This window comes from Panthera tigris, chromosome E2, assembly GCF_018350195.1.
Source record: "Panthera tigris isolate Pti1 chromosome E2, P.tigris_Pti1_mat1.1, whole genome shotgun sequence".
NCBI lineage: Eukaryota > Metazoa > Chordata > Mammalia > Carnivora > Felidae > Panthera > Panthera tigris.
In genome coordinates, this window is record NC_056674.1 from 24685448 (window position 1) to 24699816 (window position 14369).

Here is a 14369-nt window from a genome sequence, read left to right on the forward strand (position 1 = left end):
CTCCAGGTACTCTCATGTTTCACTTTCAAAGTGCCAAAACCACATACTTAAAAAAAATATATCCTCAGCTACTGCACTGAACCCAACACGTGCTTGGTAAGTGACTAATGCTTATGAAAGGCAGGGCTCTCACTACTACCCATTTCACAAAAAATCAACTCTGGGAAGCTCCTATAAACGCTTTGTAGAATTCAGGAAAACCTGGCATGAATTAGAAGAGAAAAAGCCACCTGCAGCAAAAAACTCCTTTTACCTGAATTTCTGTTTCTTCCTTACAAGGCTCCTGACAAAGCCTGTCCCTGAGCAGAGACCGCAGCAGACCAGTCATCATGGTGGAGGAGACCACATGTGTGACCTTCTGACCATTTGGACGAATGCCCTTTGCTTGGATATTCGAATTCTTCTGATAACCAAACACGTATCTTAGAGAAACCAACAGACCTATCAGTTCTCAGTAAGATAGCTGGTTAGAAAAGATGCCAACTAGCTAAGAATAACAAAGACACACATACCTCAACAATGGATTCTCAATGAGTTTTAGCTTTTGTTTCAACTGTTCCATCTCTGAATATAATTTTAACCCTTCAACCATGGAGATGTTTTCCTGCTCGGAATCGGAGTTACAATTTGACAAACTGCTTCTCAGATTTAAAAATTTCCTGTAACTGTCCTCACATTGGGACAACAGGTTGCGGTAATCAACAATAAGTCCTGAAGGAACTCGATCTTCAAGGATGTCATAATGCCTGCAAGTTTAAAAGCAAATTGAAATCCACTGCCTTTCTGATATATTTTCCTATCATTAAAACAGCCCATTTAGTCCTTAAAGACCAGGAAGAAAAGCATTTTATAATACATAACTCAGTACATGTTAAGTCTTTCTGAATAGCACTCTATTATAAGTGGAAGCTATTGAAAGTTTTAAGGATCACTTTATTAAAGTCACTAGCTTTTCTTGCTTTGGGGAGTTGCTGGGTTTTATTCTTAGATCCAAGCATTTGTTATTTACAAACACTGAAAGTCCATGTTTCACAATTTGTAATCATTATTTAATAAAAATTATTTTCTCATATATTAGATTCAAAATCTTAAGTGAATGTCAGAGGGCAATCTGGGAGTGTGGATGGGAAAGGAAGTATCTCAAGTAGTTTCATAACAATGTCGAAGATGACCATATTTATAAGATTGAAAAATAAAAATGATTCAAGTCATCTAGTCCTTCCTCACATTTAAAGCCCTACAGCAAAAAATTATGCTGAATATTCCCTTAGGAAGATTATAACAGTATTTCAAAAACATAAGCCTTTGAGATTCTCAGAAAAAAATATAAAGCTGCCATTACTAAACTAGAGAGTGATTGAAACAAAATAACTTTGTACTGGACAACCTTACTGGTACTTAAAATTTATTATTAGTTTGTATATCTTCACAAATATATAGACAGAACAAAAAGTATTTCTAGATGCAATAAAATAATTTATGAATGTACAGTCAAGTTAATGGACATGAAATTAATGGATTTGAAAATAGACTGCAATATTACTGTCATTACCTAGTGTTTTAAAATAATTGCTTTATTTCTCACTGAAAAGTATATTGACTAGCTATGCCTGAGGCTAGAGTTTTTCAACCTTGGCTGCATATTAGAATCACGGGGGAGCTTTTAAAAATACAAATGCTCAGGTCCCCATTCGGACCAATTAAATTGGTCTCCAGAAGTAGAGAGGTTTTGTTTTTTTTTAAAAGTTCCTTGGGGATTCTAATGTGCAGTCAAGGTTGAAAACTATTGCCTTAGATGATGTTTTTCTAACTTAGTCATGCTCTAAATTATATAGGGGGGAAAAACAGAACCACATCCTAAACAAATTTACATGAAATTACAGTTAACATTCAAACAGTACTTAAAATGAATAAAAAATAATTTTTTCCACTTTTCAAGTAAATGAATTAGGTGAAGCTTGAAAAGCAAGGATTTTGTCTGCTTTGATTAATCCATACTCATTTAAAGATATTCTAGAAATCCACTTTGCAAACAAAAAATTGGGAACCAAACCACTGACTGCTTGATCAGGTCTATTAAGTTATGAATATTAAGACTCAAATTTTAAAATAAATTTCTTAGCATTTCCAATATCCATGCCAATCAGCTTATGTCTTCTCACTAAAGTGATACTTTGTGGTCTGGAAGCAATGAACCAACATCTGTGTCTCAGACCCATAAGCTTTGAAGTACAGCGTTTTGAATTAAAAAGGAAAAATATTTACCTCACAGTGCAAAATCAAGACAGTATGGTTTGATTCCCTTTAAATCCTGCATGTTCATAACGCTACTCCTCTCTTTGCCCAGGGACCTTTTTAAAGAGTCTGCCTATATTTGATAACATTCCAGTTTCCCCATCAAGTACCATAGTTTTCTTCTCCATAACTTAAAACAATTCCTCCCTTACACTTTCTTATCTGCCAGGGATGTAAAAGGTAAATATGTAAATCATCTCTTGTTGTTTGAACATGTAAAGCTGTCAAATCAGAATACAGTCTTTTCCAAGTAAAGATCAAATTTGCTAGATACACATTATTCACCTACCATTACATTTCACTTCAATCAAAACCAATCATTGCTCTCTAAGAGCAAGCATAACAAAACTAGAAAATATGCAAGCTTATTGAAATTCTGGCATTTTATTGAATACGTTATGGGAAAATAGGAAATGCATGATGGAAAAACTGGAAAGGCTAAATAGAAATCACACATAATTCTAAACCAGGAGGAACCATTAATCATACTTTTCACATGTTTTTTACTTATTATTTACTATGTAAATCAAGAGAAATTTACCAAATCTATTTGGGTTCCACGAAAATGTAAAGGGTTACTGCCTTACCTTATGTAGCAAAATCATCTTTCACACAGGGAAAAAAAATCACCTTCTATAATTTATTTTTTTAGTGCAAGTTCTAATTTTATTCTTACTGCAGCACTGCCTATTAAATTACCACTCATGAATACAAGAAAATTACCTGGTCTTAGAGTACCACCTAGTGGAAATCTGAATACTATGTGGGTTGCATAGTTAAGTTACATTTTTTGTAATGTGTTTTTCCCTATAAAAATATGACAATTCTTCTTCTTCTTAGAAGAAGATTGTGTTTCAGTAATTAGTAAATTTTTATGCACCACCAATATTAATTGTTTAGTATTTTTATCTATTTGTCAAATAAGATTTAAGGACAAGAACTTGACAAAACATCCTGAGATAATTCTGTTAGTTTAGCCCAGTGTCTTTTACTATAGGAACTTAGAATAAAGCCAAATATTTTTAAAAGTACTCTTTTAAAAAATTAAAGCAAAAGAAATATTTTATAATTCAACTAACTTCTTATTTCTCAAATAATTGTCTTTGAATTTAACACAGGGTTTCTTTTAAACACATTAGCTCAAACTGAGTTTTATTCAGACTTACAAAACAGTGAGATGTTTAATTTCAGTGTCCCTGAACTCAGCTTTTAGACTCAAGTATATAAACACTAAAAATAGGTTTCTCTGCATTCGTACAGGCTTCATTTAATAACTCGTCAATGGGTTATCCTATTTGTATAGCGGCCTGCTTCTGTGTGTGGGCCCTTGGAGTACCATACACCAGACAGGTAAAATAAACCATGGACAGCTCTTTTTCCAACATGGACAAGGTCACTACAAATACTTACAACCTCAATCGAGGTTCAACACATCTGACAAAATAATCATACTCATCCTCCTCTTCTTCATCCCAGCTCCTCCAAATGTTTTGATAGAAAAATCTGAAAAGGAAACTCATATCATTCAAATTAATCACTGGCTCAGTGTTAGGGTTTTGGAGAGTGCAAGCTAAAGAGTAAATCACAACAACTCTATCAGTGATGATAGAGAATGCTGCATAAATGCTAGACTTGATAGTTTTGAGTCATACAAGAACTTTTTTAGATTGACTAAAGAAGTTTTCTACAACACTGTTTCCATTACCACCTCTTTTTAATCAGAAGAACTATTTATTGACCATCTGTAATTGGGTAGATGGTAGTGTCATTTGTTAAGATAGGAAAGACTGGGAGAGAAAAAGGTTTGGGGTTGAAAACAGTTTGAACTGAGATGCCTATGTGACCTCCAAGTGGATGATGTCAAGAGCGAATATGAATATATATGCCCAAAGCCCAAGGGAAATATCAGAGCTAAAGACATAAATCTAGGAGTTGTCAGCATACTGATGACATTAAAGCAACAGATGAGATCATCTAGGGACATAATATAAAACAGCAGTTCTCAAACCTGATTCTGCATGTTAGAGTTCCCCAGGAAGCTTTTAAAAATTGATTCCCAAACCTATCCCAGACCTATAAATCAGAACCTTTGTAAAAGGCAGGAGGGGGACAGGGGTTGGGTGCAAGATCCATATTTTTTAACCCCCCCCCCAAGCGATTGAACAAATTTTTATTATGGAAAATTTCAAACATCCACAAGAGCAAGTAGTATCATGAACACCGTTTATGTATTAACCAGCTTCAACAATTATCAATGCATAGGCTATTTTATTTCATCTCTACCCTACCCACTTACTTCTCTGCTCCCCACCCCCACCATCTCAACAATGGATTTACTTTAAAGCAAATGTCAAACATACAACATTCACAAATTTTAGCATATAGCTCTAAAATAAATCTTTACACCAAGAAAGTGTTATAATTTCTTAATATCCAAATATCCAGTCAGTATTGAATTTTCCCTATCTGTCTCTTCTGCTATTGTTGCTGTTATTGTTTTATCATTGGCTTGTTCAAATCAGGATCCAAACAAGGGTCAGCTATTGCATTTAATTAAATCACAGTTATTCTATAGATTATCCCTCCCTCCTTTTCTCTTTGCAATTTATTTAAGTTTCCCACACTCTGAATTTTATTGATTGCATCCCCATGGGGTCATTTAACATGTTCTTCCGCTTCTTTTACTTCTGGTAAACAGAAAGTAAGATCTAAAGACTTGATCAGCTTTCGGAAAGATGTTTTGGCAAGGATACTTAAAGGCGGACACAATGTACTTCCATCAGGAAGCATAAGATACCTGGTCATCTCTTCTGATGATGAGGTTAAGAATAACCAGTGGATTCAGGTGTTGTCAACCGGATCCATCTACTAGAGAGTTCCCCATCAGTTTTTCACCAATGGTTGTAGCAGCCAACCACGATTATTGCCTAGAACCTTTATTTTATTACAATTTGCAAAATAGTGATATTCTGATCCTATCATTCTTTCTTCATGTATTAGTTGGACTACTCCTATAAAACACAATCCCCAGGGGCACCCGGAAGATCAGTCAGTTGAACGTCTGACTTTGGCTCAGGTCATGATCTTGCAGTTCATGAGTTCGAGCCCCACATTGGGCTTGCTGCTGTCAGCCTGTCAGTGCAGAGCCCACTTCAGATCCTCTGTACCCCCTCTCTGCCCCTCCTCTGCTTGCGCTCTCCCCAAAATAAGTATTTAAAAAAACAAAAACAAAAGCAATTCCCAGGTAATTCTAATGTGCTTCCAAGGCTGATTAAAGAGAGAGAAGGGTAGATAGTCTAGGACTGATCCCTGGGTAACTCTAACATTTTAAAGTTTTGAGCAAGAGAGGAAGAGCCAAGATGACTAAGAAGCTGGAAGAGTGTGTGTTACGAAGATGGGAGTGATCAGATAACTAGAATGTGACCAAGAGGGAAAGCAAGATGAGATCAGAAAAGAAATGACTGGGAAGGAGAACATGGAGGACTTTGGTGACCTTAAGCACAATTTCAGTGGTGCTGTGGGGCAGAAGCATTACTGGAATGCCAGGAGGTGCAGACTGTGACTACACAGAATTCTGTCAAGTTCTGCTGTGAGGGCACCTGGGTGGCACCTGGGTTAAGCAATCGACTTTGACTCAGGTTATAATCTCACGGTTCATGAGTCGAGACCCACATCAGGCTCTGTGCTGACCACTCACAGCCTGGAGCCTGCTTCAGATTCTGTGTCTCCCTCTGTCTCTGCCCCTCCCTCACTAGTGCTCTATCTCTCAAAAATAAATAAGCATTAAAAAAATTAAAAAAAAAAAAAGTTCTGCTATGAAAAGGAAGGAGCAGTGAAAATAAAGCCATCTCTTAATTCTTGTAGATTGGACTGCCGGTCTCTTCACCCTCTAGTCATCTCAAAAAAAAAAAAAAAAAAAAAAAAGAACCTGAGCATGCGTTTACTCAGTTAAAAAACTCTGCTGGCTGCTGCCCTCACAACGAAGTTCAAATTCCTGAGCTTGGCGGTATTACTTGGATTCACAATCTGGCTACAGAGCACCTCTCTTGTCAGACCTCCTGCATGCAAACTCCCATTTCACAAGGTCTTTCAAACTTCCATGTGAAATGCTGGTCAGGCTGTCCACCTTCTCCACCTGGTGAACTTATATTTACATTTCAAGACTTAGCTCAAGTATTATCCTCACCAGTACCATACTGGGCATTCACACACATCACTCACATCTGCACCTCCTCCAGTGTTTATTCTCTCAAGACCAAAACCTTAACTTCTGGCTTATCCACTCATATCTCCTCATCCCCCACATCCACTCGGCCACCAAGTCCCGGCCATCCTACCTTCTCAGTAAGCTTCCATGTGTCCTCTCCACACCCCACTCTAGCCCACTCTCTTGCCCGATCTTCTTATTCCATCTCCTTCCATTTGTTTTTCACACAGCAGCCAGAACAAATCTTTTAAAACACAAAGCTGATCCTATTCACCCTTGAATAAAAACCTTTTCAGTGCTTCCGCAGTGCTTTTACAGATAAAATGATTAATTGGCCGATGAAGTCCCACATCTTCTGACTCCTGACAACCTCTAAGCTAGTTTCATAAGTCTTCCCCATTACTGTCTGTGTTCCAGCTATAATGGCTTTCCAGTTCCTTAAATTCACTCAGCTCCTGAACCTGTTCCCTCCCCACCCTTGCCACAACCCCTTTCACGTAGCCAACCCTTCAGACCCAAGTTCAAATATCATTTCCTCAGGAAACAACCATGTAACAGCCACCTGACCTAGTCTTAGAACACTCTAATTCTTCATTGCACTCACTGCAGTTTCAATCACATTTATACCTTCATGTGATTAAGATTCATCTCTCACCTTTAGAATGAAGCCTGCTGGTGATGGTGATTGTGTCTGTTTCATGCACCAATCAAATCAGGACCCAGCACTTGAATACTCATTGAATAAAAAACAAACAAGAACCCTCATAACTTTTCTGGGCATTGACCAGAATCTAAGTCCGCAAAATGAAGAATAAATTTAGCCAGGCTCACCTTCAAATACCATTACTAATTCCAGATACTTGTCTTCTACCAACTTCAATACCCATAAAGATTCATTCCCTGATTCCTAATTTCCTAAACTCATCAATTATCCCTTTACCTTCAAAGGCTTCAGTTGACAGATTTTTTTTCAAGTGAAAGAAACTGGTTCTGAACAGAAGCCAGTTCTTTAGATTTATATTGCTTGGCCAAATACTGAATATCTAGGGTTAAAAGTTCGTGTACAATTAGAAATTTTCCATAAGATCTTGGAAGCTGGGCCCGAAACACTCTGCTTCTTTGTGGGACATCGAAATTAAGCTCAGCAAAACCAGGTTAACTCACTAATGGTATAAAAAGTGAAAACTACAAGACACTATGCTACTATTATCCAGTCTCCCAGCTCCTAGAGGAATAGAAGTCCATTTTTAAATAAACAAAGGTCAGCCTTCCTTAGTGAATATACTTATAATAAAGAAGATTCAAAAGAACTATCTGTATCAGGAACGATCTGACAAAAGATTTATCTGATGATGGTTAACAGAAAGGAGGTGAATGAGGGGATGGGTGAAATAGGTGATGGAGATTAAGGAGAGCACTTTTGATAGGCATTGGGTGATAAATGGAACTGCTGAATCACTATAAGTATCCCCTAAGTATCCTGGAAGCGGCCTGAGAAAATATCTTTGGTCAGATACATTCTTGGGAAAAAAAGTGTGTCTTATCGGTGTAGAAGACATAGTGTACCACCTCCTTCACTTTCTTTCCTTTCTTCAATTCAAGTACTTTAATCATAAGCCTTAGCCTCCAGAACTTTTAAGAGTTTCTAAACATATACAAACTGAAAGCGCGGGCCTACGGCGGCCAACTCCATCTTGTTCTGTGTCCTTCACCTTGACCACACCTCCTCCCCTTGAGTAACCCCCCCCCCCCTCACCTGCCTAACAGGACTCGGACCCTTCCCCAGCCAATCGGCTGAGGCCATAGCCATCACCTCACCAACTGCCCCTAGGCCCCAATAAAACCTTTGTCCTTTTGAAACTCGCTCTCTCTCCCTGGTATCTCACCGCTGCATCGGTGCAGGTAGGGGATTGAGCTCGAGCTAGCTCGAATAAAGGCTCTTTTGCTTTTACATCGGACTTGGCTCCCTGGCGGTATTTGGGGATCACGAATTCTGGGCATAACACAAACCAAATGAAGAATCCCGTATCTTTTGTTAACATTTGAGGACACTGAATGAAGGCCATACAGGAATTCTTTGGGTTTTTTTTTCAACTTTTCTATAAGTCTGAAATTATCTCAAAATGAAAACTTAAAATCCTTTTTAAATTTTTTTTAATTTAAAAAAGATTTCCCTATCTTTGAACATTTTAAAATACTGCAATGACCAACTTTATAATTTGAGTTTTAAATCTAGGTATATAATGCAGACCAGAATTACTGCATTTCATCCAGTCTCAGGCCACAAGGTTATTTTTATCAACTCTCTTCCTACCTGACATGTTCAACTGCAAGAGCTGTCTGGTCAAATACTCCAGAATCATCAAACACCACCCACAGCTCTTGCAGGGGCAACCGATGTTCCTTCAGATCGAGGAGCTCATTCATACACTCCAAGGTAAAAGTGCTCACTTGAGATTCACAGAGGTACGGGTTGGCAAGCCTCACTACTGCCTTCAAGGCTGCAAAGTCCACATCTGTGACCTGAAATTTAAAATATTACTTACATGGAAATAAAAATTAAGACAAATATAAAACACTACTTACAGCCTGATTTTTTAAAGCATGAAATGGGAACACAGAGCCTTCTTCCATAATATAAAAAATAAACAAGAAGGGCCTTGTTCTTACCCATATGGAGCTTACATTGTAATTGAGAATTGAGAAGACAAACAAGACTGTGATAAGCATTTGACAAAGCATAACTAGCAGGGGTGATGGTCTGGTTTTGCTGGGATGGTAGGGAAAAGTACAGGATGAAAGGGAAGCAGCCATCTGAAGATCAGGCAGGTGAAAAAGCCCTGTGGCAGACTGGCTGCTGGAGCAGGAGAAAGGCAGTGTTTCTTGCTGGAACCAAAGGGAAGAAATGGGCAAGGGAAGGGGCAGCAGTAGATGAAGTGTGAGAGAGGGGCAAGGAGATCAGGACAGAAAGGGCATTGGAAGGTACTTGGGTTTTGTGTTCTCTAGACAAAGAGAAACCACAAAGCCAACACCAAGCCTTTAGTAAATGCAATGCATTAGAGGTTTTAAGCAGAGGAATGGCACATTTCTCTTTTAAAACAATGACTCTGATAAATTTTAGAGAATAAGTCAGGGTGGAGGTGGGAGATTGAACATGGACAGAAGACATGGATTGTAACGACACTATCATAATCAAATTAATAGGCCTTTACTGCAACCAAAGATATTAGCATAACCCAAAATTCAAAAGTCCCCAGGAACAGCTGCCACCTACTGTCTCATACATAATCACTGCAGAAAGTGATGTCATTTTAAAAAGGAGCTGCAGCAACAACTTGTATTCTTACTCCCTGGTTTAACATTTTAGTTTAACAGGGTTTTTTGTGGTCTAGTTAACAAACACTGAGAAAAATTCACAGCTATAATTAGAGTGCAAATTTAGTGTAAAAGGCCCAGTCAGCTGAAAAATAAGATTGTTTTTACTTTTGACAATGGGACACATTATCAAAAGATTAACCACATATCTACAAATTTGTTAGGCAAAAAAATAGGCTAGTTTTTAAATGCCTGGTGGGTTTGAGCTACTTAATGGGCTACAACTAAGAAGGTAAAAAATTAATTGAAACTCGGTTGACTTCATAATGAGGCCTCTTTATTTCTTAAATGGTCTCAAATACCTCCTCCACTTCATAGATTTATAAACCATTTCCCCTTGTCAAAGGACACTGAAACTTACACCACCTCAATTCCCTGGTAACTCCTCCTTGGCTGCCTTTAAAATTTGCAGAACATTCCATACACCATGACAATTAGATGTGAAAAACATGCTATTTTCAATCAGCTCATAAACTTTAATTAAAAATAAGCACTTTGGCTGTAACAGTCTGAGGGAAAGTGCTTTTAGCAAGAGACAAATGCCTTAACAACAGAATTAAATTTACCTCAACCAGCACCTCAAACACATTAGTGTGCCAGACTGCCCGCCATCCAGATGGTTCAAGGACCTTCTCCAAGAACTCAGCTGTGAATTCTCTTACTTCAGAGGCCTTGCAGTCAGCTACAAACAAATTAAACACAATAAGAATTGAGACTGCATAAAGCAGAGAAAAGTTAACAAATCTACTTAAATCCACTTTCTCAGAATCAACTGGCAAGTCTGAGGGACTCAGATAAACAATCTACGTGTAAACTGAAAAGATAAAAGCAGTAAAAAAGAAAAAAAAAACAACCCTACTTACCTAAAATGTAATCTTGATAAGCTCTGAATCGCTCAAAGAACAAAAGTTGACTTGTCTGGAATATTTCTGGGAAATGAGTCTTTCCTTCAGGCACAAAACTTTGTAAACTAGTACCCCGCTTATCATGATTGCTACAATCACTGCATGAATCTTCATCTTGGAACAGAGCTACAAGAACAATGAAAATAAGCAGGCTTAGAAACTCCAAACAAAATATAAACAAGGATTTGGGAGCAATGCTTTATTTACCTTTATCACTGTCAGAAGAAACCAGTTTTCCAAACTTGAAAATATCACAAAAACCAAGTTCTACTTTGAAACAGTAAGAACTTAAAATGTTTCATAGGTTAGGTCTTTGTTGTTCTGTGAAGTTTTTCACAGAGGCAGAGGAAAAGGGTTGTTTTTGATTCACTGTAAGTTACCAAAGATCTCCTTTAAAGAATAAAGCTGTGATTCTTACTGTAGCTAGCAACTTATAATAATGGTCAAATATCTTACAGTATTTTTTTCCCCAAAACAATTCCATAAAGTTTCATTAAAGTTAGGAGCTGCTTTCCTATAGTCCTTCTCAAAATAAGTTGAAGCCTTTCTTTATTTTCTTCAATATCAGTCTGTCAATGGCCCCTCAATAAACAAGGATGAGAGATTCTTAATAATGCATAAGGTTTACTTCGCTAAAGCTACTAGGTTCCTCCTCACTAATTTCAGTAACTATGTCTAAGGAAAAGATTAGAAAATGCTAATCACATTAGGTTTGGGCTGTATGTAATTATGTTTTATAAGGCATGATTTGGCCAGTGGCATATCTAATTCTGTGTAATGCGATGTTTTTAATAGACAAAATGGCTACTAAATAAACAATGCAAAGGGTAGCATTTGAGCTGGCAAAATAATTTCCATAGGTTATCTGAGACTGTTATTAACAGCAGTCTTCCCACCCCACCCCCCAGCTCCATGTATTTTCTCCTTGCTTTGACTTCTTTGCTTCTGTTCAGGCCACCAGAGCTACTTGACCTCACAAATGACCCACAGTGTACTCAGAGGTCTACTGCTCACAAATGCCAATGCACATGAAACTAAAAGGGCATCAATACCTCACTAGCTGTGGGGCAATCTCTCTGTGCGTCATTTTCCTCTCCTATAAAGGAAAGGTGAAAATAGCATGCTTATTTCAATTAAATTAAGATAATTAAATTGTTAATCACAACAGTAATATATAAATAGTATATATAAATGTTAAAGAAATAATACCTTTGCCTCACACCCATTAGGATGGCAATTATCAAAAAACAACAAGAAAAACTATCAGGGAAACAAGTGTTAGTGAGGATATGGAGAAAGAGAAACTCTTGTAAACTGTTGTAGGCATGTAAAATGGTACGGCTGCTATGGAGAACAGTATGGTGGTCCCCCAAAGCCCTAAAAATAGAATTACCTTATGACCCAGCAATTTGACTTCTGAGTATATATCCAAAAGAACTGAAAGCAGGACCTCCAAAAGATATTTGTATACCCATGTTCATAGCAGCATTATTCACAATAGCTAAAAGGTGGGAGCAATCCAAGTGTCCATCAATGGATGAATGGAAGGAAATGAATGAAAAAGGAAGGAAATGCTGACATCTGCTACACCATGGATGAACTGTGAGGACATGATGCTAAATGAAATAAGCCAGTAACAGGAAGAGAAATACTGTATGATTTCACTGATAATGAGGTACTTAGTCAAAATCATAAAGACAGAAAGTATAATGATCATAGCCAGGGGATGAGGGAGAGGATGGGAAATTATTGTTCAATAGGAATAGAGTTTCAGTTTAGAAGATAACAGAGTTATGGGAATGGACGGTGGTGATGGCTGCATAACGGTCTGAATATATTTAATAACACTGAACTGTACAATTAAAAATTAAGACAGTAAATTTTGTTTTATGTGTATTTTAACACAATACAAAAAAGCAAAGGATACCTTACTTCAGCACAATTCTTTACCGCCACTGTGAAAGCATTACTTTTCACACATTATTTCACTTAATCTTCAACATTCTGTTAAGACCATTGGCTCTGTTTTCCAGAAAAGAAAACTGAGGCCAAGTGACTTTTACCAGGTCACAAGAGGGATAACTAGTGGAATTAAGTCATACATGTTTTCTCACTTTGCCAAGTCTCTTTCCACTACACAATCCAACTGCAAATGTTAAAGGAAAATTCTGAACAGCTTAAAAATATCAGGACAAATAATAATAACGGAAATCTCCACAAAGAGGTAGACAGGACTGAGAATTACACTTCGGTTCTATTTTTAGACTGTCCCACATTGGCTCCCCTAACTTTGGGCGTGTCACCTACTCTCGGTGCGCAGGGCTACCTAGGCCAAGGGTTCAAGTTTCTTCTCTTTCAGTTAAGGGAGAATGGTTCATGATCTACCTTGAGCTGGAGATGAAAAATAGGAGACGTCTCTCCACAGGTGAACACGCACAAAGCACCCGGAAGCCCACCCAGATATCCAGGTTGGAAATTCCTGGCCAGGCTCAACTCCCTCCAGTCTCGCGGAAGCTGAAGCCAGATGGGGCGGGGAGAAGGGGAGATGCCCAGGGTATCTCCCGACTTTGGCCTCCTGAGAGGCGGTCGGAGCCTCTCACTGTCACCACCGCCACCCTTGAGAGCTGGGTCCGGAAGCCCAAATAAAACCCAGGCGCCCTTTGAAAGTCCCGACGCCCCCAGGACCCCGCGGAAAGGGTCCGCCGCTAGAAGGCGGCTCCTCGGGCCCGGCATAACGGGTGCTCACCTTTCTCCAGAGGCACTGTCGACTCCTCGACCCCCCAGCCCGTGCGCTCCGGCTGGGGAACCATCTTCTGCGACCCCAGCCCGCCAGCCGCCAGCAACCCGTCAGCCATTTCAAATTTCCGCGGGCTGCCGCCTAGCCCAGTAACAGAATGACGCAGGCGTTTCTGATTGGATAGTGGGCCGAGGCTCTTGGGCCAATTAGAGGTAGGCTTACGTAGCCCCGTTTCCGAACAAGCTCCGCCCCCTCCAGCTTCCACTAACCCCGGAAACAGCGCCTTTGCGCCACCTACTGGGCGAGCGGACTGCTGTTCTTGTCCAAACTCTTGGTCTTTTGTTTACTGGGACAAAATTTAACTGGAACATAATTCGGGAAGATTTCTGAAACACTAACAAGCAATGCCTGGAAATGGGTATTAGAAAATGCACTGAATTGGGGATCAAAAAGCAGTATGTAGACTTGTTTTTGCCATTACTAGTGGTATTACCTTGAGCAAGTCACTTCACCTCTCAGGGCATCCTCAGTTGTAATAGTGTATCAGTCTAGGTGGCTGCGAACCTTTCACCACGACAAATCAGCCTCATTATCTCTCAACCCCTCCCCTCACCTCTCTCATTTACTATGTACACACAACACGCTCATGCACACACGCAATATTTTCAAAGAATGTCAAATTAAGTTTAGTAAGTAAAAGTATGCTTTACCCATATTTATTAATCAAAGGCAACTGTAATCTCCAATAATAACAGCTAACATTCATTAAGTATTGTGTGCAAGACACCCTCCTGCATGCTTTACCTTCACTCTTTTCTTTTTCCAGTTTTATTGAGAAATAATTGACCTA

General features: G+C 38.7%; 1 protein-coding gene across 5 annotated transcripts in view; it reads right to left on the bottom strand.

The window, feature by feature from the left end:
• SHCBP1 (SHC binding and spindle associated 1) overlaps positions 1 to 13655 on the bottom strand; it is an 80304-nt gene extending 66649 nt beyond the window's left edge. For all 5 annotated transcript variants that reach the window (XR_006211952.1, XM_042969706.1, XM_042969705.1 and 2 more), the window contains exons 1-7: positions 13529 to 13655; positions 10741 to 10908; positions 10444 to 10559; positions 8817 to 9025; positions 3706 to 3798; positions 513 to 746; positions 254 to 422 (exon numbers count right to left, since the gene is read on the bottom strand). Coding sequence is in view for 4 of the 5 variants with exons in the window: in XM_042969706.1 (XP_042825640.1) it covers positions 254 to 422; positions 513 to 746; positions 3706 to 3798; positions 8817 to 9025; positions 10444 to 10559; positions 10741 to 10908; positions 13529 to 13637 (1098 nt within the window). In the remaining variant the exon portion in view is untranslated. The remainder of the gene's footprint in view (positions 1 to 253; positions 423 to 512; positions 747 to 3705; positions 3799 to 8816; positions 9026 to 10443; positions 10560 to 10740; positions 10909 to 13528) is intronic.
• Between the last annotated feature and the right edge of the window lie 714 nt (positions 13656 to 14369).